The sequence below is a fragment of the Chelon labrosus genome (assembly GCF_963514085.1).
Source record: "Chelon labrosus genome assembly, chromosome: 10".
NCBI lineage: Eukaryota > Metazoa > Chordata > Actinopteri > Mugiliformes > Mugilidae > Chelon > Chelon labrosus.
Window position 1 is genome coordinate 18529858 of NC_140360.1, and position 23954 is coordinate 18553811.

The window sequence follows — 23954 nt, forward strand, 5'->3', positions numbered from 1 at the left end:
CGAATCATGACAACCGAGTTTAGAGTAAAAAGAATCCAACGAGCAGCGACAACCTGTTGATAAAAAAAAAAAATCAACAACAAACTGTCCGGTTTGTTATTAAAAGTTGGAAATGAGAGCCGTCCTAGCGTGGAAAGAAACAATCCGGGAACAATGGTAAGTGTACACGAGTATGTTTAAGCTGCCAACCTAGGCCCGATGCAGGGATGGAACGCTAGGTGGTTAGCAACGGCGGTTGCTATGTAAACGAGTACTAGCCCGCTAGCTATAGCTAGCATTAGCATCTCAGCAGTTCTGTTATGAACAAATGCCGCAGATAGTTTAAGGCTGTTTATGTCCCTGTCAAATATTTTATCAAGTGTAATACCTTTCTTATAAACGTGCAGCGTGTCCGCGCATTTTGTTGCGTGTTTTAATTGTACATTAAAGCGGTAACATTAATGTGAAGCTAGCTAGCTCTTATTTAAGGGTAAGGTTTGTCAACATTTCACAACTTTTCCTTAATTTCGCATTATATTTGAGAAGCTACGAGCCTAACGTTATCCAGGACAATACCTTTTTGTTTTAGCAGTATAGCATATATACAGTATATGCAGTATCTGCATTTTAACTCATTTTAACAGACGTATTAATTGCACTACATCTGATTCTCTTCTCATCTTATTGTCATTTTCATTAAATTTAAGTACCCCTCGGTTGCCTTTTTTTTTTCGTAGCTCAGACTGCAGACTTTTGCTTTAAATTTAAGGTAGCTGATCAAAAGTCAACAACGTGAGCTAATTAAGTTATGGGATAAGATTTTATTTTGCAGTTGTGCTATTTGAGTAACGTCATTTTCATATTTGATCGCTTTTTCATTTTTAAGAGACTGATCTGTTTAGTCCATTTACATGCCACTAAATTACATTCCACTGGATAATGTCATTCCTTTCCACAGAACACAACGTTTTAGAGGTTGTGATATTCTCAGCTCGAAAATCCAGAGATATTTGATGTTCAGTGTGGAAAAAAATAGCGAAAGGTTGCAAATTCTCACATTTAAGAAGTTGAAACCCATTGTTCTTGATGTTTCCTTGAAGAAGCGCAGTGTTTTATTTGCCATTAAATATTGCATGTGTTACAGATATCCGAGTATTCTTTCAGTATTATCAGCCTTTCTTTAAATCCAAAATTATTTGCATCAATATTTACTGTCTTGTAGGCAACTGCTCCATATTACTACTTGAGGTCAAACACTCCACAGGGCGCCTTTGATTAATGATGATGAATGCATCCTCCAAACTGTTGCTGATGAACAAATCAGTTTATTGAAAAAAAAAAAAAAAAAAAAAATTCAGCACAAATCTGTTATTCTCTTTTGCAGTGTTTATGACATTGCCTTCAAGCCAGATGGCACTCAACTCATTATTGCTGCAGGGCTTCGTGTCCTGGTAAGGCTCTTCTGTTTTCTTTGGCCAAGGTGGACACATATCTGGAGAATACATGCATTATTATTACAAATGATTCATTTTTGTTTCAGGTTTATGATGCAACAGATGGATCCATCATCCAGCCTTTAAAAGGACACAAAGACATAGTGTACTGTGTGGCCTATGCCAAAGATGGTAATTAACTGGTGTGGAGTGCATACACAAAATGTTTGTGTATCAGTCATTACTTTTATCTGACTTACTACTGCGTTGCTCTGCAGGTAAAAGGTTTGCCTCAGGGTCTGCAGACAAAAGCATCATCATCTGGACTTCTAAACTGGAGGGTATTTTAAAATATACGTAAGTGTCACTTTCACTAAAATATTATATAGTGGTGTTACAGTGGGATGTGCAGTCTGTAATCCCCGGTTGATCTATTTCTGTAGTCACAATGACTCTATCCAGTGTGTTGCCTACAACCCTGTCACACACCAACTTGCCTCCTGCTCTTCCGGTGACTTTGGTGAGTGCACCTTGAGCTAATACTGGACTCCAAAATCCTCTACATATAAATATTTTAAGCAAAGTGAAAAGCTAACATGGAGTTCTGAATATTTTTGGACTTCTTCCATTTTTAGGTCTGTGGTCTCCAGAGCAAAAATCTGTGAACAAACATAAAGTTAGCAGCAAAATAACATGTTGTGGGTAAGTGAAGTCTTTAGCTGTAACTTCATACAATTGCAGTACATTTTCATGGGATGCGTTGATGTTGCAAGGTTTCGTTTGATTGTAGGTGGACAAACGATGGACAGTACCTTGCCCTTGGCATGATGAACGGAGTGGTGAGCATTAGGAACAAGAATGGAGAGGAGAAGGTCAAAATAGAGCGTCCAGGAGGCTCCTCTTCTCCTATCTGGTCCATAGCCTGGAATCCCTCTAAGTTAGTTCTTATTACTTTTGTAGCATGATACTGTAGTTGGAATAAAAATGCCTAATGTAATCACCTCAGTAGTAACAGACTGGCCCGATTGGAAGGCACTTTCAATTGGATTGCAGAACCTTTTGATAATTCATTTAATCGGGGAATATTAATATGCTGTATATGTAAACCCTTGTTCCTCTCTGAATGACATAGATTCTCTCTGACCATGTTTGCCTCACATGGACTAAACATCAATCAATGTAATGAGTTTCTGGGAGAAAACATGGAGGTAGCAAAACAATAAATTGCAAACAAGGGTTTGAAAAGATGAGCAAAGGCGTAATCAGTATGGGCCAAATGTGGGTCTGTCTTGGTCACCATCTTATAAATAAATAAATTCAGTGTAAAACAGGCAGACATCACAGTCTACGGTGGGCAGAACCTGCTTTTTGTCAACAAAACTATATTCTGATTAATGTTTTAGAGTGTGTAAATGGATGTATCTTATTGGGTCAGTTTATTTAGCATCGTTGCCGTGTTAAGCCTGACTCCACGTTTGTGGTGGGGCAGCACCTGTGAAGCTATATCCATGGAGAAGTCATCCCTGCCCTTAAACAATAGTGCACAACGGCTCAGTTTATTTACCATCTCTGTAAACAGTTAAGATGGAATCTCTAATCAGATCAATAGGGTTGAAGAAAAGTTGCCCATGTAAATGTAGACATTGCTGCCAAGATTTAAATAATCATGCACAAATTGTATTCAATTGCTTTTTGGCTGAATACTTACATTGGCCAGCAGGTGGCAGTGGTGCAGCTGTGTGAGAGAGGATTATGATGCCTCGACTGCTCCCTCCAGCCAAAGCAAGGAGTTCATCTGTGATCACTACAGAGGACTACCGAACAGGTTATTTGAGGAAAGAAAAAGGCAACAGGAAGATGGAAAAAAAAAATGTAGGGTAACGATGGCAGTGATGACAGACAGCAGACAATTTGCAACTGGGCCGTTTCATATATTATCATCATCACACAGAGGCCAGAGCGTGAGGTCAGCCAGGGAGCAGTGATTCTTGAGCAGCTAGGCATGCAGTATCTTGGGAATTCAGGAATGCTCTGACAATTATGACACGATGAATTCTTGTCACAATCATTATCACCAGAGTACAGGTACGTAGGCTTACCCGTGCAATACAGTACTCTGGCCTGGCATGCAATTAAAAGTGTTCAGGATAAAGAAACTGCAAAGCGTCCAGTTGGTAGACACGGGAAAGGGCTCAGACATGTTTTATGTCCCTAAGTTGAAGGGTGGTTTCTCTGTTTTTTATTGTCATCATTACTTAAATATCCCAAATCCCCTGTCAGTACTGAATGACATGACATGATGAATACTTATGCCTAAAGACATTTTTCTGTTTCTTCACAGGGATGAGCACAATGACATTCTGGCTGTGGCAGACTGGGGTCAAAATCTCTCCTTCTATCAACTCAGCGGAAAGCAGGTGAATATATTAAAAAAATTAACAACAACCCTGGATCTTAAACCTCCATAATACATCTAAAAGTACAGACACTTTGATGACCCGGCAATGTACTATTATTATTACTGTTCAAAAGGGCATTTAGCGGACTAAATGTAGGCAGCCCCATGACCTTTCATGCAAAATGCCTGAAAATCTATACAAGTTATCTGCTAATTTTTCCTTTAGCAATATGAAAAAAACAATACTCTGGTCTGTTTGTCCAAACTATGTAGTATTTGAAACACTTTGAGTTAAAGATCTTTGTTTCTCGATGTAATTAGGCTGTCATGGTCTATTGAAACCATAACACATTGAAAGTGATCCTGCTATGCTTTAATGGCCCCTTCTACTATCCCTCCTTCCTCCTAAATTCCCTGTAGGCAATATCGCAATTACAGACAAACATGCACTGTTCATTACTCTGCAGTGATGCCTTAGGCTCATATATTGTCATCGGCCGATTTATCTATTTAAATGAACATTCTGTTTTGATTACAACACCATGCACTGTTCACAAGGGAAGAACATAACTATGGTTTGTCAGGGAGGCATTTTTTCCCAGGGTGAAAAGAAACAGATGTACAGAATTGGGTGACCTAATATGATGTTTTGCAAATGGACTTTGAACGCTAATACAATAAAAGCTATTTAAACCAGAGAAACACTTTCTTTTTGTCTCTCTTTTCATCACTCAAAGAAATGACGAGATGTACGGAGCACTTTGATGTGTGACAGAAGACCAGGCGGTGGGAAGTGTTGGCCCAGGCCCCTGTACAATAAACACAAGAAATACTTCTATTCTTATTTTAATGTCTTCTCTTTGTCTGTCTCAGATTGGAAAGGACAGGACTGTCACCTATGACCCGTGTTGCGTCAGCTACTTCTCCAAGGGCGAGTATATCGTCATGGGTGGCTCAGACAAACAGGCGTCCCTCTATACTAAAGATGGGGTGCGGTTAGGAACCATCGGAGAGCAGAATGCCTGGGTGTGGACGTGCCGTGTTAAGCCTGACTCCAACTTTGTGGTGGGTCTGCACCTGTGAAGTCATTTGCAAAGAGAAATCATCGACATCCTTAAATAGTAGTGCATGTTGTAGTGAGAGAAGAGGTCTGAGAATGTAATGCAAGACACCCAAAGCTCATGCTTGACGTGCAGGGTGTCGGTCTGAATTTGACACATTTTTCTTGATCTGATAACACGGTGCCTCCTTAACTACACAGGCACGCAAGGTATTTTTGTTTTACAGTAACACCTTTACAGCTTTTCTTTTCCCTATATTTAACTGAAAGCGATGAGGCACACGGGAGAGAATCGTTTTCTGGCAGCTTCTCTCAGTTTTGCTGTGTAGATGCTTTAACAACAGGAACATTTTCCCACTCTCACAGTCTTTTCTCAGAAGTGTTAATAGGATGTACTGCAACTTTGTTGTCTCCTGTCAAGGTGTTGGGCTGCCAGGATGGGACCATCGCCTGCTACCAACTTATCTTCAGTACAGTTCACGGCCTCTACAAGGATCGCTATGCTTATAGAGACAGCATGACTGACGTCATTGTCCAGCACCTCATCACTGAGCAAAAAGGTGCACTTTTGCTCAGATATTAAGTTAATGACAGAAGACCTGTTGGGATGCCAAATAATATGTTGTATGTCCTGTAACATCTCAATGACACAATCAGAGGTATAAAGGGTGTAAACAATTAGGGAACATGAAAAAATATTACAAATACATTAAATTAACACTTCCCTGTTCAGGCATAGTTACCAAATAAATCTTTTGTAAGTGTGGACAGTCGGCTGGTTTTCAGAGGATGGATGATTTTTGAAGAGCTCATGTAGTGAGATTTTCCATATAAATGAGAAGTGACAGTATTTCATTAGTTTACATAAAACAGACTTCCTCTCTCTCTTTACCTATCTACTCTGTCACTCTTCGCTTTTTCCTAGTGAGGATCAAGTGTCGTGACCTGGTGAAAAAGATCGCCATCTACCGAAACCGTCTGGCCATCCAGCTACCAGAGAAGATCCTCATTTACAAGCTCAGCTCAGACGACTCCTCGGACATGCACTACCACGTCAAGGAGAAAATCTGCAGGAAGTTTGAATGCAACTTACTGGTAGTCTGCTCCCAGCACATCATTCTGTGTCAGGTCAGAAGAGTTCCATTGTTATTGTGTAGTGTGTTTTTCATTCAAGTAAAGCTAAGTATACAAAAAAATCTGTTTAAGACTGCTGATTTGTTGGACCCTACCAGATCTTGTTTGTTTTTCATTGTTGATGTATAACTAAATTATACTGGAGGTCAAACTAAATTCTGCTGACCTCCAGTGACGCTGTTGTCCTTTGTAAATTACACTAATGTACTCTTGATTGTGCAAGAGGTTGATGAAAGCAGAGTGCATCATTGTTTAGCCGTTTATTACTAGCCCAAACAGCCCAGGAATGAAATTGCTTGTTCACCAGATGTTTCTGCCTAGCTTGTGAAAGGCTCCAGCTGTGCATGTGCTCTGCAGGCTGAGTCTCGCGTTCCTTCTCAGCCGTCTTTTAACTGGATAAAGTAAGGCAGTTGAATAAAGGGGACGGGCCACAATCTGTTGAACCAGTGGGTGTCTCTTGGGGTTCCTCTCTGCTTCTCGTCTGTGTGTGTTTGACAGGGGCTGGTAGGGAGGAGGAGCAGCCATAACACAGAGGTTATATCCCTTTAAATCTGTCTGTGTGTGACGGAGGTGCTTTAGATCTCTCTATTGGGCATACTCTTGTTTCATGCCTCAGACGACTTTCAGATCACATAAATGGGCTGTGTTCATATGGGCTGTGTGTGTCTCTGTCATATCAAATCATTGCTTATCTTTATAGCATCACTTTCTGACACTGAGCCCCGCTTTGTGGTGTTTACAAGCGTGTTTAAATAATGTAGAATGTGAGATTAACAAACTGTGAAATGATAAAAATAGAATAATTTGCTGAACCAGTCAATGGTTCATTCGTTATATATAACTGTGCTCTCACCTTTTCCCACTCTGCTCTTGTGCAGGAGAAGAGGCTTCAGTGCCTGTCCTTCACCAGCGTCAGGGAAAAAGAATGGGTGATGGAATCTCTAATTCGCTACATCAAAGTGATCGGTGGTCCGCCAGGCAGAGAGGGCCTGCTTGTAGGGTTAAAGAATGGAGCTGTGAGTATGTCGAGAAATTGCATTCCCACACTAAGTAATCTTAGAAATGGCAGCCATGCTCACATGCCAGGGGTCCAGGAATTTAAACGTGAAACTAACTGCTTCCTCCACAAAGAAGACATGATTTATTGTGCAAGTCACCACATTGATTCCCTGGTTTTAACAAGCACTGGTACCGATTCCCAATTCTGACTTTACTCTGCTGGTGATTGTTTTTGCAGATCTTGAAGATATTTGTTGACAACCCGTTTCCAATCACGCTGCTAAAACTGTCAACGTCAGTGCGCTGCCTGGACATGAGCGCCTCCCGCAATAAGCTGGCTGTGGTGGATGAGCACAACACCCTCCTGGTCTATGACATCAACAGTAAAGAACTTCTTTTTCAGGTCAGCAGGCACTAGAAAGGGTATTCCAGAGAAACCTAACCTGGCAGATTTTAAAATGAGTACAAGGGAATGGACCAAAATAGAAACATGAATATTTAGTTAATTATTTGTTTTTGGTACAGGAACATGGTCACTTACATGCTTCTGTGTTCAACAGTCCCCTTTGACCTTATCTTTCCTGTCCTTTCTGTTGCTTTTTCCTGTAGGAGCCCAATGCTAATAGTGTGGCCTGGAACACCCAGTGTGAGAACATGCTGTGCTTCTCTGGGAACGGCTACCTTAACATTAAAGCTAGTAACTTTCCTGTACACCAGCAGAAGATGCAAGGCTTTATGGTCGGCTACAATGGCTCTAAGATATTCTGTCTCCATGTCTATTCCATGTCTGCTGTGGAGGTGCCTCAGGTGGGTAGCATTTTGTTAGCATGAACTAATCTGGAGGTAGTGAGGATGTACCAAATGGTCATTATGTAGAAATGATATCACACTGTTGTCCAGGTTCAGTGCATTTTAAATATTATAGTATTAATTTTTTTTTTTTTTTTTGTGGTTCTCTAATACTTTTTGGTGTTTTTGCTGTGCCCAGTCGGCACCCATGTACCAGTACCTGGAGAGGAAGATGTTTAAGGAGGCCTATCAGATCGCCTGTCTCGGCGTGACAGACAGTGACTGGAGGGATTTGGCTACAGAAGCTCTGGAGGGACTTGACTTTGACACCGCAAAGAAGGCTAGTCAAATAAACACAATTGTTCAATTCAGAGCAATGCAGTCATCCTACACAATTAACTACATACAGTGAAATGAGTCATAGCGATAGCATCATGTTATCTGCAAATCACTCACTAGCACTCTGTGGACATTACCCAAGTAACCAAATAAACACTGCAAACTGAATGTCATCACCATTCCAGCAACAACATTACATTGTTGAAAGAGTCAAACCTCAAATGTGGTAAAAGATGTGAAAATAATGAAGGAAATAAGATGTTTTTGATAGTTCTATCCGACTGTTTGTATACAGGTGAATGGAAACGACAATTATGAAAAATGTTCGCTGTCAGCTCAAACAGATCAGGTGATAACATAATAATTGTATGGATACAATGTTTGTTAAGAATATTCCAGGCGGGATGATTAGCTACATAAATCAGGGGTCACCAGCCTTTTTGAAACTGAGAGCTACTTCAAGGGTACCAAGTAATACAAAAGGCTACCTGTTTGAAACAAACTTCCTGAGTAACATAGCCACACAGTTCACCTTTAATAATAATAATAATAATAATAATAATAATAATAATGTGACAAGGCTGTCTGCTCACGTTAGTGGTTGTAGTTATATCATATCGTTGTTAATGAAACATCACAATAAATATTAACAATGATTTAATGGTAGGAACCTATGCATTTAAACATGCAACATTTTTCATTATTCATTTTTGTTCATATAATTCAGTTTCAACATTTGAGCTATCACATCTCTGACTCATTTGTCTTTCTTGACTGCACTGTATGAATGAACACATTTGTAGTATTTTGTTTAAAGTCACTTGTTTTATTCTCGTTCAAATTAACACTTTTGTGACATTTTTGAATAAATCATGAACTTTGTCCCATGTCCATACCAACTATCAGTATTGTAATATTAAAAAAAAACACATTATTATTGTCATTATTTCACATACATAAATTAATCATATCACATTTGTCCAAATCGCCAAATGTGTAGCATTTTTAACAAAACAAATACATCTGTTACACTTTTTGAACAAAACAAAATTTTTGTTCAATATTTGAGTTTAACGTCGGCATGGTAATGTAATGTAAATAAAGCAAATGAAAACACAAAACATCAGATTCGGTGAGGTCATCCTCTGAAAAACTCTTTTTCCTCCTGTTTTCAGGCCTTCATTAGAATCAGAGACCTGCGCTACCTGGAGCTCATCAATAGCATTGAGGTAATACCTACCTCTCAAGGAAAAACATGTATTCAAATGAAATTGTGTTTGTTTTCTCATGTTGTTGTGACTGATGGTAGAAAAGTTTAGAGTTACTCAGTGCCTTCTATGTTACTTTGCTCAACATGTGTGTGAACACATGTGCATAACCGTTGCGTGTGTGTATATAGGGCATTCTTGTGACTATTTATCTTAGCACACATGCTAGTGTTTGTATTGACTGATTTTCAGGAGAGGAAGAAACGGGGTGAGAACGACAACGAGCTGTTCCTGGCAGACGTCTATGCCTACCAGGGGAAATTCCACGAGGCAGCCAACCTCTACAAACGTACTGGCCACGAATCCAGAGCCCTGAGCATGTACACTGACCTGCGGATGTTTGATTACGCCAAGGTGATTAAATCATCCATTGACAAAAACACGCAGGCACGCACATACAACATACCTTTGTATCAATACCGACAGACAGACCCGTGAAGCACTGTATGTTTTAGTGGTTTAGAACATATGTTTTTCTTCATCCTGTGCAGTTATGCCAAGTTGGGGCCCTGCACTGTGTTCAGACAGCCCCCCTTTACCGTCTGTCTTTCATCTCCTCATACATCACTGAAATCTCCACATTTATCTTCTGATCAGTACACAGACGGTTTAGTTTTGCGTACATATTCCTGCATAACGCAAGGGTAACCTATATACACGGTGAGAGCTGGAAATAGAGCACAAACAGAGAGAAACAAAGCAAATGCCTGCTCTCAACACTCTGATGGGGACATGAGCGGGAGCTTTATTGTGTTTACATGTGGGGGGACACTTTTGATCATCAGCATTACATTCACGTTGCTGCAGCAGATGACACAGTCATGACTCGTTCATGTATATTTGTGCTTGCGTGTGTATCAGATTGTGTGTGTGTTTGATGTGGCTGCTGTATATTTATGTGGCTGTGTGGCCATCTGGTCCCACAGGCTGTTTGTTTTAGGTAGGATGGACACCGGAGAGGAAGGACTTCTAGCTGCCCACTGTTTGTGTGATTCTCTTCCTCTTCCTGCCTCAGACTTGACCCACATGGTTCTGTTTGTCTGAACTGGACTTCTCTTGCTCTGCTACTAACTCTGTTAACACGTTACATGTATTGCTTCTCATTTATCAAAAAGATATAATTTTGTTATAGTATTTAACCACAGAATTCCTATTGCAGGAGTTTGTTGGGGCAACAGACCCAAAGAGCACTCGAATCTTGATGACAAAGCAGGCAGATTGGGCTAAGAGCAGCAAGGAGCCGCGGGCTGCAGCTGAGATGTACCTGTCAGCAGGAGAACATCTCAAAGCTATAGACATTATAGGCGAGCACGGCTGGGCAGACATGTGAGTGTCAGTCACTGTATTAAACATAATGGATCACTCTACCATTAAATATACTGTTATGTACATGGTGTATATTTCTGTTTAATGTTTTCTGAACCACCCTTTTTATATTTCTGTGTATGATTTATAAATGCCATCTAAACTAGTTCTACCTGTTCTACTTCATAGTTGATGAAAACACAGTAAAATCCAGTTAACCGTGTTAAAAATGTTCACACTCTACACTCTCTGGCTAAATTATCTGGATTTTATTGCCAGACATGGAAACGTCATTCCTTCAGTCCTTTCTAGGTTTGACAGATTTATGGTCATAGACACTGACTGAATATTAGACCAGACAGTGGACAAGAGTTTGCTGTTAAGAGTCACAGCCTTTAATTTGATGTGTTGAAGTTTAAACTACAATCTGTGGTACATGTTGAGTGGCACAAACCACAGCAATAGTAAATGTCAAGATCATGTTTGTCATAGACTACTGTAGGATTAGAAGTGAGGGAAACGTTCTGAGAAGCTACAGAAGGAACAGTTACCTCTCCATTACTTTTTACTAATACACCCATAGTGAGAGTGTTGGTTGTGTCCATTCTGTTGAAAACCAGGCAAATTGATATCTGGTGGTTGTGTCAGAACTCCCCGCTGACACCATCTGACCCGCTGTCTGCATGCTTTAAGCCTCCTGTGGTTTTACCAGTGGGTCAGTGCAACTAACACTGCTGCTGAACACAGCCAGGGTCCTCTAACCTGAATCAGATTCAACTTGTGACCCTGACTGATTTACATTTTTTCTGGGGTCACGAGCATAGTTGGATACAGCAGACGCCAATTTGTGGGTTTACCTTTCCTTGCCCTCTGTGTGTGTGTGTGTTCATGCTTCTCTTTTCACACCCAGGCTCATTGATATCGCCCGGAAGTTGGACAAAGCGGAGCGTGAACCACTGGCAAAATGTGCACTGCACTTCAAGAGGTTGAAGCACCACGGCTACGCCTCAGAGACTTATTCCAAGATGGGGGACTTGAAGGCTTTGGTGCACCTGCATGTAGAAACCCGACACTGGGAAGAGGTCTGACACACTTACGCACACCTGCTCAGCTCATCATGACTTATATATTAGAGTCCTGGGACAGTCGTATAAATACAATGTGAAACACTTAAGACTGTACTTAATAAACTGCTGTGGTACTCAAAAACGCACATCATAAACCAAGCTGCTCTAGTTTCATGGCTTGTTCAGGTTTGCAGTTACAATAGAAAAGCATATTGTATCCGTTAAACTAACCACATTTGAATGGAAACAAGCAAAAGACAATATGTCTGCCTGATTTCCTCATACGCCGACAAACTGAAACCACACACACTCCAGAGCTAATCATCCAGCTTTGGATTTCTTTGAATCCATGCCCACATGATGATTAGGGAGTGAGAAGCTCAAAACACTCCACTGCACTGAAGGAGTATCAGCTTAAAGCTCTGCTCTCTTTCCAATCAAATTCATCCATCACGGCGGATCATGCTGCACAGACAACATGAAAATATAGCATTTCTTTAATCCGTCTACAGTCTGTAATTGAGTAAAAAGACATAACGGAGATGCACATTGGTGATTTGCACGCTGAAATAGTCGAGCCAAAAACAGAACATCAAATTACGATCACAGGATTGTACTGTAGTGTCTAAGGAAGTCTTCTTGGAATATTTATTTAAACCTTCAAGTGAAAGAAGAAAGCAGGGGAGGAAGGGAGAGGTTGAGAGAACGGCTTGGCTTCATGTGCCTCACTGGGAGAGGTGGACACAAAGACATGGCAGACTGCAGCACACACTGAGTTACATCATGGCCCATATGGATGCTATTCACTTTAAAACAAAGTATTTCTTTAAAAGACTTGGGCTCACCGTACTGGGACACACACTCTTTCTCTCCCTTTTAAAGTTTGCTATGACTAGTGTGTGTTTCTTGGCTCAGGTTTTGCCACAGAACATTTAGCTTAATTAGTCACTGTGACGGGAAAATATTTGTCCACAGGGAGCTACAGCAGCCCTATTATATACTGTCATTCAGACAGCATAAGAACCGCAGTTCTAATTGAGTGTAAAATCAACTTAGCTTATGTATTTTTCTTTTCTCTCAGCTAATTAATAAGGTTTTGTCGAATTATTTTGACTTGAGGTAATGTTTGTTTCCCTGAAAAATGTGTGCTAACTTGTACCTACCTAATCAGCTGTAGGGCAGTCCAACCTTGTTCTCTATGCATACACATCTGTATGGCTAAATTCATTCAAGTGGTCACATTATGTGCTACTTCTAATGTTTCTTCTGTCCTTTCTCCTGTCAACTCATCAGGCCTTCTCATTGGTGGAGAAGCACCCACAGTTCAAATACGATGTCTTTGTGCCTTATGCCCAGTGGCTGGCTGAAAACGATCGCTTTGAGGAGGCGCAGAAAGGTGAGAGAACATCACCAGCAGGGCTACATCTTCGTCTGCACTCAGGTTCTGTGGGATCCTCTTTTAAAAATCTGTATTTCTGGGATTATTATTTTTGTGAGCCTTAAATTCTTCTTCAGCAGCCAGTGTTTACATATGGAAGCGATAAAACCCAGGCAGCTCCGGACGCAGACATTTTTCACTTCTTCCTATATCCACTGTAAAACATGATCCTCTTTGCTGGAGTGGTGCAGGCCAGAGCTTGGCTGCCCGTTAACCGAATGACATGCATGCATGTCTCTAATCACCAGTACTACAAGCAGCTCTGATGATGATTACCAACTGTAACCATAGTTATAATCAGCTCATAGATTTATAATTATGATCTCAGCAGGCGTATTTCCTCTTCTACATAATCTCTCTCTGCCTGTCTCAATGTGGAACACATGACTGAACAGGCCTGATTGTATTGGCGCTTGCTTATGGTCATGAATTTTGGTGATTGTGTATATTTTAGTCAGGCAGTGATGCAGTATTGTGTTAGTAATGATTGTAATGTCTCAGATTCTGGCCTGTCTCCTGTACGCTGCACTGGCACTTCTCAGTAACAATTTTAGAAGCACAGCAGTTAACGCTGCTGAACTCAGCTGAGTTGGTGTGTTACATAGTTTAGGGACTTTAGATGAAGCTCAGTGGTTGCCAAAATTGGGATCTGGACTGTCTGGCGCTTGTAGTGGATTCACAGGACAGATTTTTCATTTTTCAGATTCCCCATTTCTTTAATTTAAAAAGGTATTTTTATTATTATTCCTCTCAGTTTTATTTGTTCTTTTTCAAGATACTTCAAACAATGAAGAGTTTGGTAGAAGCAGATCTCCTATGTAAATGAAAGGCAGATGTTTCACAAAGTTGTGTTGATTATATAGCATAATGTAAAGTGTATGTGTTTGCATTGGAGCTTTGACTGGAAAACCACAGCTGTACTCTGCCAGTTTGTCAGCCTGTGTTTTTGTACTTCTGTAAGGGGAACTAGGTGGGTGCCTGGTACTAACAGTGACCAAGACCAGCTGAAAGTGGTTTGTATCCAGTTAGATCAATTGATAAATGTTTGCCACTAATATGGCCCAACCCCTCCTGTGGTTGTGAGGGCAGGGTCACTGGTCGGGTTGGCTCCCTAAATCTGCTTTTAGTTACTGTATGATGCTCTACTAAACGTACGTCTAATACTGGTGTTTAATATTCAGGAGGAGTGAACTGTCAGAATACCGTTAAGATATGTGTGTGTTTTATCAATTAAGTTCAAATAAGTCTTTTGTTAACTTTTTTTAGTTCTATTTTTTAGGTATAATACAAATCTGTATTTGTATTGGATAAGTGATGTTTTGATTTTTTTTGTTTTGGCCAACAATTATATAAACACAAATGCTTATTTTTGTAACTTTCAGTTTCTAGTTGATACATGTTAAAGTGTTTTTCATGTATTCCTTGCGTAACAGGACATGAGTCATTACCGTTGAACAGTCAAAATAAGGAGCCCTTTCTTCACAAATTAAACTTAAAATAAGAACAAAAGTTCTACTTCTCAATAATTCCTTCCAGTGTAGTAGTTACGGGAACTGGCATCTCAGCACTTAATATGCTCCCTAGAAATACTTAAACAAGTATGTCTTCGATTGCCTTTTAAACCCAGCGTTGCCTCAACACTAGACAATTTCTCTGGGGCACATAACAGTAATCCATTCCTCAACACTTGTTTTTTAATCTTCAGCATTTCATAAGGCCGGGCGCCAGAATGAAGCTGTGAAGGTCCTGGAGCAGCTTACCCACAATGCAGTGGTGGAGAACCGCTTCAATGACGCAGGATACTATTACTGGATGCTTTCTATGCAGTGCCTGGACATTGCTAGAGGTGAGCTATATCTTTGTTTTCTGGGATACTCCCACCACTCTTTTACTCTTAGCATTTTTTTTTTTTTTTGTAATTATTTTGCATTATCTATGTTTGTCTGGGCCAGAAAGTGAAGAACAAAGAGAAGAAATGCTGAAGAAGTTCGAGCGTTTTCAGCATCTTGCTGAGCTCTACCACGTCTATCGCTCTATTCAGCGCTACACGGTGAGGACGTAATATTTTGTCAACCTTAATCTTGCATTGTCAAACCATACTAAACTGTGAGGAGGTTTTGATTGGCTGTTAGACTTTGTACTCATCCCTGTCATTGTGTAAATCAGATGCTTAATAGAACAAAGTGACTGCCTCATCAGTGGTCTTCTCAACGCTCCCTGCGCCAGTATTCATGCAAACAAGCAATTCCTGCTTATGAGTACTATATGGGTGACCTGGCCTCTGTCAGTGTTTTCACTTTGTTGTTTCAGCTTTTTGTTCAGCTATGGTCACACCCCTGCAACGCACTGGCATTGCTGTGATCTAGACCAGAGCAGGAAACCTCTATATCTCACTCTAACTCTTCAAGACAGCAACTATAGCTTTAAACCATAAGCTTTCTGAAGTGCTGTTAGTGATTCTTTTAGAAAATTCATCTTTCCCTTTCAGTGCACTTTGTGGAGGGATGAGGATCTGACATGTTAGGCTGCTTTTAGTCCAGTATGAAAAAAAAAATAAGAAGGGGAGTAGGAGCTTTTAAATCCATCTCTTATTTTTTTTTTAAACTGTTTTTATCTCCAGGATGAGCCCTTCAGTTCCCACATGCCAGAGACACTCTTCAACATCTGCAGGTTCCTGCTGAACAACCTCACCAAGGACATACCACCAGGCATTTCTAAAGTGTATCCTGACAGTTGAGAAAGCAGAAGTAACATTAGTGTAAGATATCAAGCAACTATACAACAAAGTGGTGGAAAAGGATATGGGAAACACGGGAGGGTTGGCGCCACTGAGGAAAGCATACTGATGCTGAGAAAAAGAAAAGGGGTGATGATAGGGAGGAGATGATGTCAGCAAGAGGCACATTCTCTGTTGTCCAAACAAGTGCTATGATTACTAAACTATTTGCGTATGTATACGTACATAATCACACTGAACAATCCGTTTTAATTTGAACAAGTACACACAAAACACACAGTCACCCACGACCACTCAGACACATCTATGCAGTCACACACAGTGGAGGCTGGTATGCGGAAGGAAAAGCCCAGCCTTTGAGGAAATCAGGCTGAGCAGCTCAGATCCTCTGTGGCCAAACTAAAACGTTTCAAAAACTTTGAACTTGGTTTGTAGACTCATCCAGACTCTGATGGGCTTCGTTTGAACAGCAGCACACAATGTCACAAAAAGAACCGCACTAAAGAAGTTACACAATAGGAGGACATGCATTTATCAAGAGTTCCAGCCGTTGAACAGAACTGGCTGTGTAGGAGGAGCTGGAGAGGAGAGCCGAGTGGAGAGGAAAAAAGAGGAACAGTGTTGAGTTTTAAGTGATGGAGAAGTGCCAGCGTAGAGCTGTTGCAGCTGCAACTCATTGACCTGTGATTGCCACTCTCAGAGCTGCTCTCCTAACAATCTGTCTCTGTATAAATACAAATAAGCAACAATTTCCTCATCACCAATGCGAAAAAAGCTCACAAATTAACTAACCAAGGTACTGCTTGAGCACAGTTGTTCTACTCCTTAAGACAAATTATTACTATTTATAAATTCACACCACTGTAACTCTCCACCAAACGCCATTATACCTGTGCCAACTCTTCTTCTAACACTAATTTTCTTTAACCTGATTATTGTTAGTAACACCTTGTATGCATTAGCCAAGCAGAGTCGAAAACTGGGTGCGTATAAGCTTGCCAGGTATTCTTATGAGAAACTCCAGGAGCTGCATGTTCCCTCACGCTTCCACGAGTCCATAGAACTGGGCAGCCTCACCATTCGCTCCAAACCCTTCCACGACAGTGAGGTGCGTTAAAGACTCGAACGTGAACTGAATTGGCTATTCCTGTTCTTGAATGTATAGGTTAAAACGGTAAAATGTGCCCTGCAGGACCTGATTGAAGGAATGATGTGCTACCGTTGCTCCACCAACAACCCTCTGCTGAACAACCAGGGGAGTGTGTGCATCAACTGCAGGCAGCCTTTCATCTACTCGGCTTCATCATATGGTCAGTGACACACAGACACACAGTTTGCAGTATTTGCTTGAGAGGAATTTGTTTTAATTGTGGCATCTTATGTACAGAGGTGCTCCCCCTGGTGCAGTTCTACCTGGAAGATGGCATCGGTGATGAGGAGGCTCTGTCTCTTATTGACCTGGAAGTTCCCCAGACAGATCAGAGGGATGCACAGTGGCAGGATATGGACAATGGTGGTATCCTTTGATCATCTATGTAACAGCACATAAGCACATACACAAAGTTAACCGGTTACTCGTGTGATTTGTGTTTATTTTCAAGCCCTAAATTTGCTTGTCCTGGGAGTTTCTATTCCTGCCCTAAAACACAGCACATCTCCTCAGAATGAAGCGCGTGGCTCTCCTCCTCCTTATGACAGTTCCAAGAAGCTGTTTAGTCTGCGCTGGCCTTGATTCTGTGCTTGTGGGTAAGCTGTCAGAACTAAGTCATCTTAGCTCTTGAGCTAATAGGGTTAGTGAGGCTCTCCTGTCTCATCTTAATGACACTAACCCTCCGAGAGCCGTAGCCACAGCACTAGTGCAGGGATTAACCTGCATTAGCCAGCAGACACTCAAGGGCACTGAGGTCTGCTCTGTTCTTCCAGAGCCACGATGTGACTGACAAGCACAACCGATTTTACAACACTCTGCTTCTTGGAATAGTCTCTCAGGGACGACTTTATTAGAGCTTTCTTCTTTTGAAAATATAATTACAGAGAATATGTGGGAAGTAAAAACTATGGTGTTGTGAAATATGTACAATCCAGTGGTTATTTGTTCTCAATTAATGACAATAAGGGCCACAGGCTTTGAGGATGGATGATGGTCTGGATGATGCAGAGGAAGATCCATTTACAGCCAAAATGAGCTTTGAGGTAAGAAGAGAAAGGACAAAATAGATGAGGTGATTAATATTCTGCCAACTGGGCAAAGCAGCTGGTGAGGGTGAAAGGACAGAGTCCATAATAGAATGTGGATGTGTTTGTCTGTGTGTCCAAACAGCAGGGAGGCTCGAACTTTGTCCCAGTCAAGGTGAGTCGTTCGGTGCTGCGCTCCATGAGCAGGAGGGACGTCCTGATCAAACGCTGGCCCAGGCCGCTCAAGTGGGAATACTTCCGCTCCCTGCTGCCTGATGTGAGCATCACAATGTGCCCCACCTGTTTCAAGGTACAGCATTTATAATGCACACAGCTTGTATAACCCGGTGTGTCCATGGCCACATGGTCTTTTCTCTTTCACAGGTTTTGATTATTTTTCTTTCCCGTCAAGCTGTTTGCACTTTCACAGATCACATGTCTCATCATGTTTGTTTATTCTGGGATGTCCTAAGTGTTTTCATCACTGTGTTTTCTCCTAGATGTTTCACAGTGAGGATTATGAGCTCCTGGTACTGCAGCACAACTGCTGTCCTTACTGTCGCAGACCCATTGACGAACCAAACTGATCTACTTAAAACCAGGGCAGCTATTTAACAGTTCACTTTACTATATGTACCATGAAGCTAATCTTTTGGCTTCATTGTTATGTTGTTCTTTATGTTTGCACTGTAACATAAGTGTCATTATGGTATGCTGTTCGTACATGAGTTACTTCATGCTGACTCTCAAGAGCAGCTCTTTGTTATCCAAGTTACTACCTGTAGTGTTTGTGTGTTGGTCATTATATAGAGTGTACCAAAAGTGCACCATCAGCCAATCAACCCAACTGGATTATTAGGATCAGATTACCTTGTGCTGTCAGTGATCACATCATCGCTTTAAATGCATCATGAGTGTGCAGTGTAAAAATATCACTAGAATAATACATTTATATGGAAAAACACTATTTTGATGACTTTACTGTATGTTTGATAACAATGCAGGATATCTCATCTATTTTTAAGTGATAAGAATGTATTTTTTATATTGTAACAAATAAATAAAAGAGTTGACTTTTTGTATTACTGTGGGCTTTCTTATCATTAAACATACCCTTAACTTATTTCTGATTGAACTTTAGGATTTGGGTTTGTGACAGGGTGCTGGAGGGAGACTGCATGCTATGAGCAGTATATCTCACTGATTCTGATTACACTCTGGGCTATGAGTTGAGCCCTGCATTATGCAGTGGTTGGGGATTAAGCTTTTACACATGCAAATAAGTTGGATTGCTCAAGAAATTTCATTTGTAGTTTGTCCACTCTGAAGGGCTCATACCACAGACAGACTTGGCTTCTTTGCCTTCTCTCCTACTCTCCTTTTAGTCTTAACACAGCGCTGATGTGCATGATGGTAATGACGAGGTTTTCACTTCTCACCTTGAAAATTCTTAACATACTGCTCATCGATTTCTACTTGTCTAATGCTATGTGTGTGTGTGAGAGAGAGAGAAAGAGGGACTCAGGCTGAAAGTCTTAATTCCATCCCTGCTAACACTTTGCTCCATGCACGTCCCTAATCCGACCTGCCAGTTAAAAGGTGCTGCACCTCCTCAGGGGGCTGCAGAGAACATCTTACTTCCACAAGATACAACCCTCCATCCATCCTTTCTCCCTCATTTACACTTCAGCTGCACCACAAGACTCTCTTACAGTGCTGTTTTCTAAGAAGAGAGGCACAGTCTGTTTCATCCGCCGTCAAAGACTCGGAGGAAGAATATACATTACCAACAGCAGCCATGAATGGCACAGAAGGACCCAACTTTTATGTCCCCATGTCTAATAAGACTGGGCTGGTGCGAAGCCCATTTGAGTACCCTCAGTACTACCTGGCTGAGCCCTGGAAGTACTCTCTCGTGGCTGCGTACATGCTGTTCCTCATCATCACTGCCTTCCCTGTTAACTTCCTCACCCTCTTTGTCACTATCAAGCACAAAAAGCTGAGGACACCTCTGAACTACGTCCTGCTTAACCTGGCGGTGGCTGACCTCTTTATGATAGTCGGCGGCTTCACAGTCACTCTCTACACAGCCCTGCATGGATATTTCATCTTAGGTGTCACCGGCTGCAATATTGAAGGATTCTTTGCCACCTTAGGAGGTAAGAGAAAGAGCATGTTATATGTGAAACAATTTCCCCTGTGGATTCTAATTGGCTTTTGTGTGTCACTTTCATAACTTAGAATATTTGTGTTTGTTTTGTGTGAAAAAAAAATGTAAACGCGCATATTAAGATCCAGTAAGGATGCTGTATTTGTGCTGTACTGAAATTTACACGTGCCTCTTTATGTCTAGGGGAGATAGCTCTCTGGTCTCTGGTGGTTTTGGCTATTGAGCGCTACATTGTAGTCTGCAAGCCAATGACCAACTTCCGTTTTGGGGAAAAACATGCCATCGCTGGCCTGGGGTTCACATGGATCATGGCCTTGACCTGTGCTGCTCCCCCTCTTCTCGGATGGTCCCGGTACTGTATGTTTCACTGTCTAGATTGTGTTTGCAATGCATTGATATTACATGTATTTTGTACTGTTATTTGCACAATAAAACACATTTTAATATATATAAATATATATATTTTTTTTTTTTACTAGAGGCACACTTACTCAAAAATAGACATATAGTAACATGTACCATGTAACTATGATAAAAGATTCTTAGATTATCATTGTGTGCGGATGCAGGTACATCCCAGAGGGAATGCAGTGTTCCTGTGGGATTGACTACTACACTCCCAAGCCTGAGATCCACAACACCTCATTCGTCATCTATATGTTTGTCCTCCATTTCTCCATCCCCCTCTTCATCATCTTCTTCTGCTACGGTCGCCTGCTCTGCACTGTGCGAGCGGTAGGAGCACCTCTGCCGACGCAATATTTATAATAAGGATGTGATACATTGTTTATCCCTGGAGAGAAATTCCTCTTTCTTTCATTTTTTTTTTCTTTTTTTTTTTTACCTTGCTCTCCTTCACAAGGAGGGAACAGCATCACAGGGTCTCTGGAGATGTGAGGGATTTAGTGGCTCAAGGACACTTCAGGAGGGCAGATCATTGCCAACATGGCAGCTTATACCCAGGTCGTCTGGCTAAAGGGCAGTCTGCCTGCTCACTGTGTCGCCCTGATGCCCTCATTAATAATAGTATAACATTTATAATGTATTAGCAATCATAAATTGCTAAAATGAGGATGGAATTTGAATTTAAAACGGCTTTAACCAATATTTTATTTCAACTGCAGTGTGGAAACAATGTGAAATGTGCTGCCTGTGATGTCCTACCTAAAATTATCCGCTGACTTAGTGTTCCCTCCATTCCAGTACTAAATTTAGAGAATATCTTTAAAGTCCTCTGCTCAAGTGCTCAGCACCAAACAGAAGACATACAGGACATTACATACAGGGAACACAAAGGAGAATTTAGCCAGTTATTTTTGAGAGACCTTGTCCAAGTTCAGTGTCTCTCATTTATTTGTATATACAACGGTTACCTCTGTGTACTTTGACCGTGAGTTAGATCTAACAAACTGTCAGAATTTAACTAGACGAGGCATAAATTGTATGTTTTGCTTAGTGACTATGTTGAGCATTGAAATGGATGTATAAGTGAGACTAACAACTTGCTGGGTAAATACAGTTTTACGCCACACGCCACACCGAACAACCATATTAAATCGAAGAAATTAACAGTTACAATGATTTTTTGTAATTTCTGAAAAAAAATGTATATCTGGGAAAGCATATATATATATATTCAGCTAAGAACCTATAAGAACAACAAATTATGTTTTCTCGTCTTTCTTCTTCTCAATTTGATGGCAGGAGTCACTGAGTGTTACCATGGAAACACGGCTCAATGTTCTGTTAGCTAAATTAGTCTGGGGGTATGTTGGCTAACTTTTTTGGCCTAAAATAAGTCAGACATTTTTGTATAACTATCTAACTTATATTACTCTAATACGCAAGCTAATTTTAGTCTGTTCTAACAGCGTAGGCAAGTTTCAAATGTCCACATTAAACCACCCCTAAATATATGCTAACACAGCGGAGGTACACACTGGTTTTAGCATCAGGTAGCAAGACGCAGTACTCCACCAGAATGATGATGTTTATCTCCAGCTAATTATGTGTCAATTAACGCCTGCTTGCTATCAAGTTGGCCAATACCGTGACAACTTCCGGTCCCTGCAGGGGTATATGTGGGAAAGCATCAGCAATTTAACTGAAGAGGTTGACGTAAGGATGAAAACTGTGGTTTAACGGCTTCATCTGATACTTTTACAAATGTAAAAAATAAATAAATAAATAAATAAATCTAGTGTCATTATAATCCTGTGTTTTTTCCACATTTGTGACTGTTTGAAGGTAATAAATTGATCCTGTCTATGCTCAGGCCGCAGCCCTGCAGCAGGAGTCTGAATCCACCCAGAGAGCTGAGAAAGAGGTGACGCGCATGGTCATTGTCATGGTGATCTCCTTCCTGGTGTGCTGGGTGCCCTACGCCACCGTGGCTTGGTACATCTTTGCCAACCAGGGGACTGAGTTTGGACCAGTGTTCATGACTGCTCCAGCCTTCTTCGCCAAGAGTGCCGCCCTGTACAACCCAGTCATCTACATTCTGCTAAACAGACAGGTACGTCAAGGCTTGCTTCTGTTTTGAGAGAGAACTTCAGTAAAGGCACTAGTACAGGTTTTGGGTAGTTACTGGATTATGCTACTCCACAATTTACAGGTAAATGTGGGGTTGTGGCACCTTTGTACCATTCAGATGTGTTTTCTCATTGAGACTGCACCAGATTTGTCCTCTGAACTTCTCAGATTATAAAATTTAAATAACAAATAGAAGCACAAACAGGTATAAATGGTTTTAAGTCTAATAATTGAACACAATGTTGTGTAGAAACATTTTCTTTTCATTCTTATCTCACTTCCCCAAATTTTATCTTAAGAATGTTGGAGTATCTAAGCCCGAGACTGGACTACTACCCAAGGTTGTGCTAAATCAATGAACTGTATTTAAAGTAGTTCAAACTAGCTCCACTTTGACCAGCTACAATGGTATTAATCTAAAGTGAGACTAAATATTAGCTAGAGTGGATATTCTTCTATGTTTTGAGTTCTTATAGTATTGATACTCCATGAACATATATCTTATACTTTTCTGTATTTTTACTAAAATGGGATTTTGCATGCAAGACTTTTAGTTTTAACTGAGTATTTTGGCATTCATGTGTTAATACTACTTACTAAGGGTCTACAGTAAATGCCTCTTCCACTGCTGAGTGAAAGTAACTGTGATTCTGACCTTTCACTTCTTTTGGCCTCCAGTTCAGAAACTGCATGATCACCACAGTGTGCTGTGGAAAGAACCCATTTGGAGACGATGAGGGTGCCGTCTCCAAAACCCAGACTTCATCTGTCTCCTCCAGCCAGGTGGCCCCCTCTTAACCTGTGCCCCCCAACTTCCCCCTCCTTGTCCCATCTGTCCCTGCTCACCTGGGGACCCACCACCGCCAAGCAGTACTGCATTCTATTGGCCAATCCTCTTGACTTACCTCTCCATTTGTCTTCACTGCAGTGTGGCCTTACGGCACCATCAGTGGGACTGACTTACTCAAGAGCCAGCATGTGTATTTTAAATCCAGTTAATCGTGGGACGTGTTCAGCTGGTCTCACCGACATCAAGAGGGTGTCATCTTGGTGACGATCCAGCTGAATACTTTCCAAGCGCCCCACTACCCAAAATAGCAAAATAGGTGAAAATCTAATCCAACAGACCTT

The 23954-nt window shown here is 41.0% G+C and overlaps 2 protein-coding genes across 2 annotated transcripts; both read left to right on the forward strand.

Moving 5' to 3' along the window:
- Positions 1 to 78: 78 nt before the first annotated feature.
- Positions 79 to 19447, forward strand: ift122 (intraflagellar transport 122 homolog (Chlamydomonas)). Its single transcript, XM_084553913.1, has 29 exons — positions 79 to 156; positions 1364 to 1430; positions 1520 to 1604; positions 1691 to 1769; positions 1856 to 1932; positions 2048 to 2114; positions 2203 to 2349; positions 3754 to 3829; positions 4684 to 4875; positions 5292 to 5430; positions 5796 to 5998; positions 6883 to 7020; positions 7242 to 7406; positions 7613 to 7810; positions 7992 to 8132; positions 9307 to 9360; positions 9592 to 9753; positions 10559 to 10725; positions 11615 to 11786; positions 13065 to 13167; positions 14915 to 15055; positions 15162 to 15259; positions 15830 to 15930; positions 16889 to 17054; positions 17139 to 17256; positions 17334 to 17462; positions 18063 to 18139; positions 18267 to 18431; positions 18622 to 19447. Exons 1-29 carry the CDS (start codon positions 113 to 115, stop codon positions 18706 to 18708), a joined length of 3558 nt encoding a protein of 1185 aa, XP_084410039.1. The 5' UTR covers positions 79 to 112; the 3' UTR covers positions 18709 to 19447.
- A 171-nt stretch (positions 19448 to 19618) lies between these two features.
- exorh (extra-ocular rhodopsin) lies at positions 19619 to 23621 on the forward strand (the record flags this gene model as incomplete). The annotated part of the gene is made up of 5 exons (XM_084553409.1): positions 19619 to 20280; positions 20475 to 20643; positions 20861 to 21026; positions 22567 to 22806; positions 23502 to 23621. The coding sequence occupies exons 1-5, from the start codon at positions 19920 to 19922 to the stop codon at positions 23619 to 23621; spliced, it is 1056 nt and encodes a 351-aa protein (XP_084409535.1). The 5' UTR covers positions 19619 to 19919.
- Between the last annotated feature and the right edge of the window lie 333 nt (positions 23622 to 23954).

What these genes read in the sequence shown, in the direction of transcription:
- ift122 (XM_084553913.1), top strand. Translation starts at nt 113, where the DNA reads ATGAGAGCCGTCCTAGCGTGGAAAGAAACAATCCGGGAACAATG. An exon ending in GAGGGTATTTTAAAATATAC is followed by an intron (nt 1,770 to 1,855) that starts GTAAGTGTCACT and finishes CTATTTCTGTAG; the next exon opens with TCACAATGACTCTATCCAGT. An exon ending in AGCACATCATTCTGTGTCAG is followed by an intron (nt 5,999 to 6,882) that starts GTCAGAAGAGTT and finishes GCTCTTGTGCAG; the next exon opens with GAGAAGAGGCTTCAGTGCCT.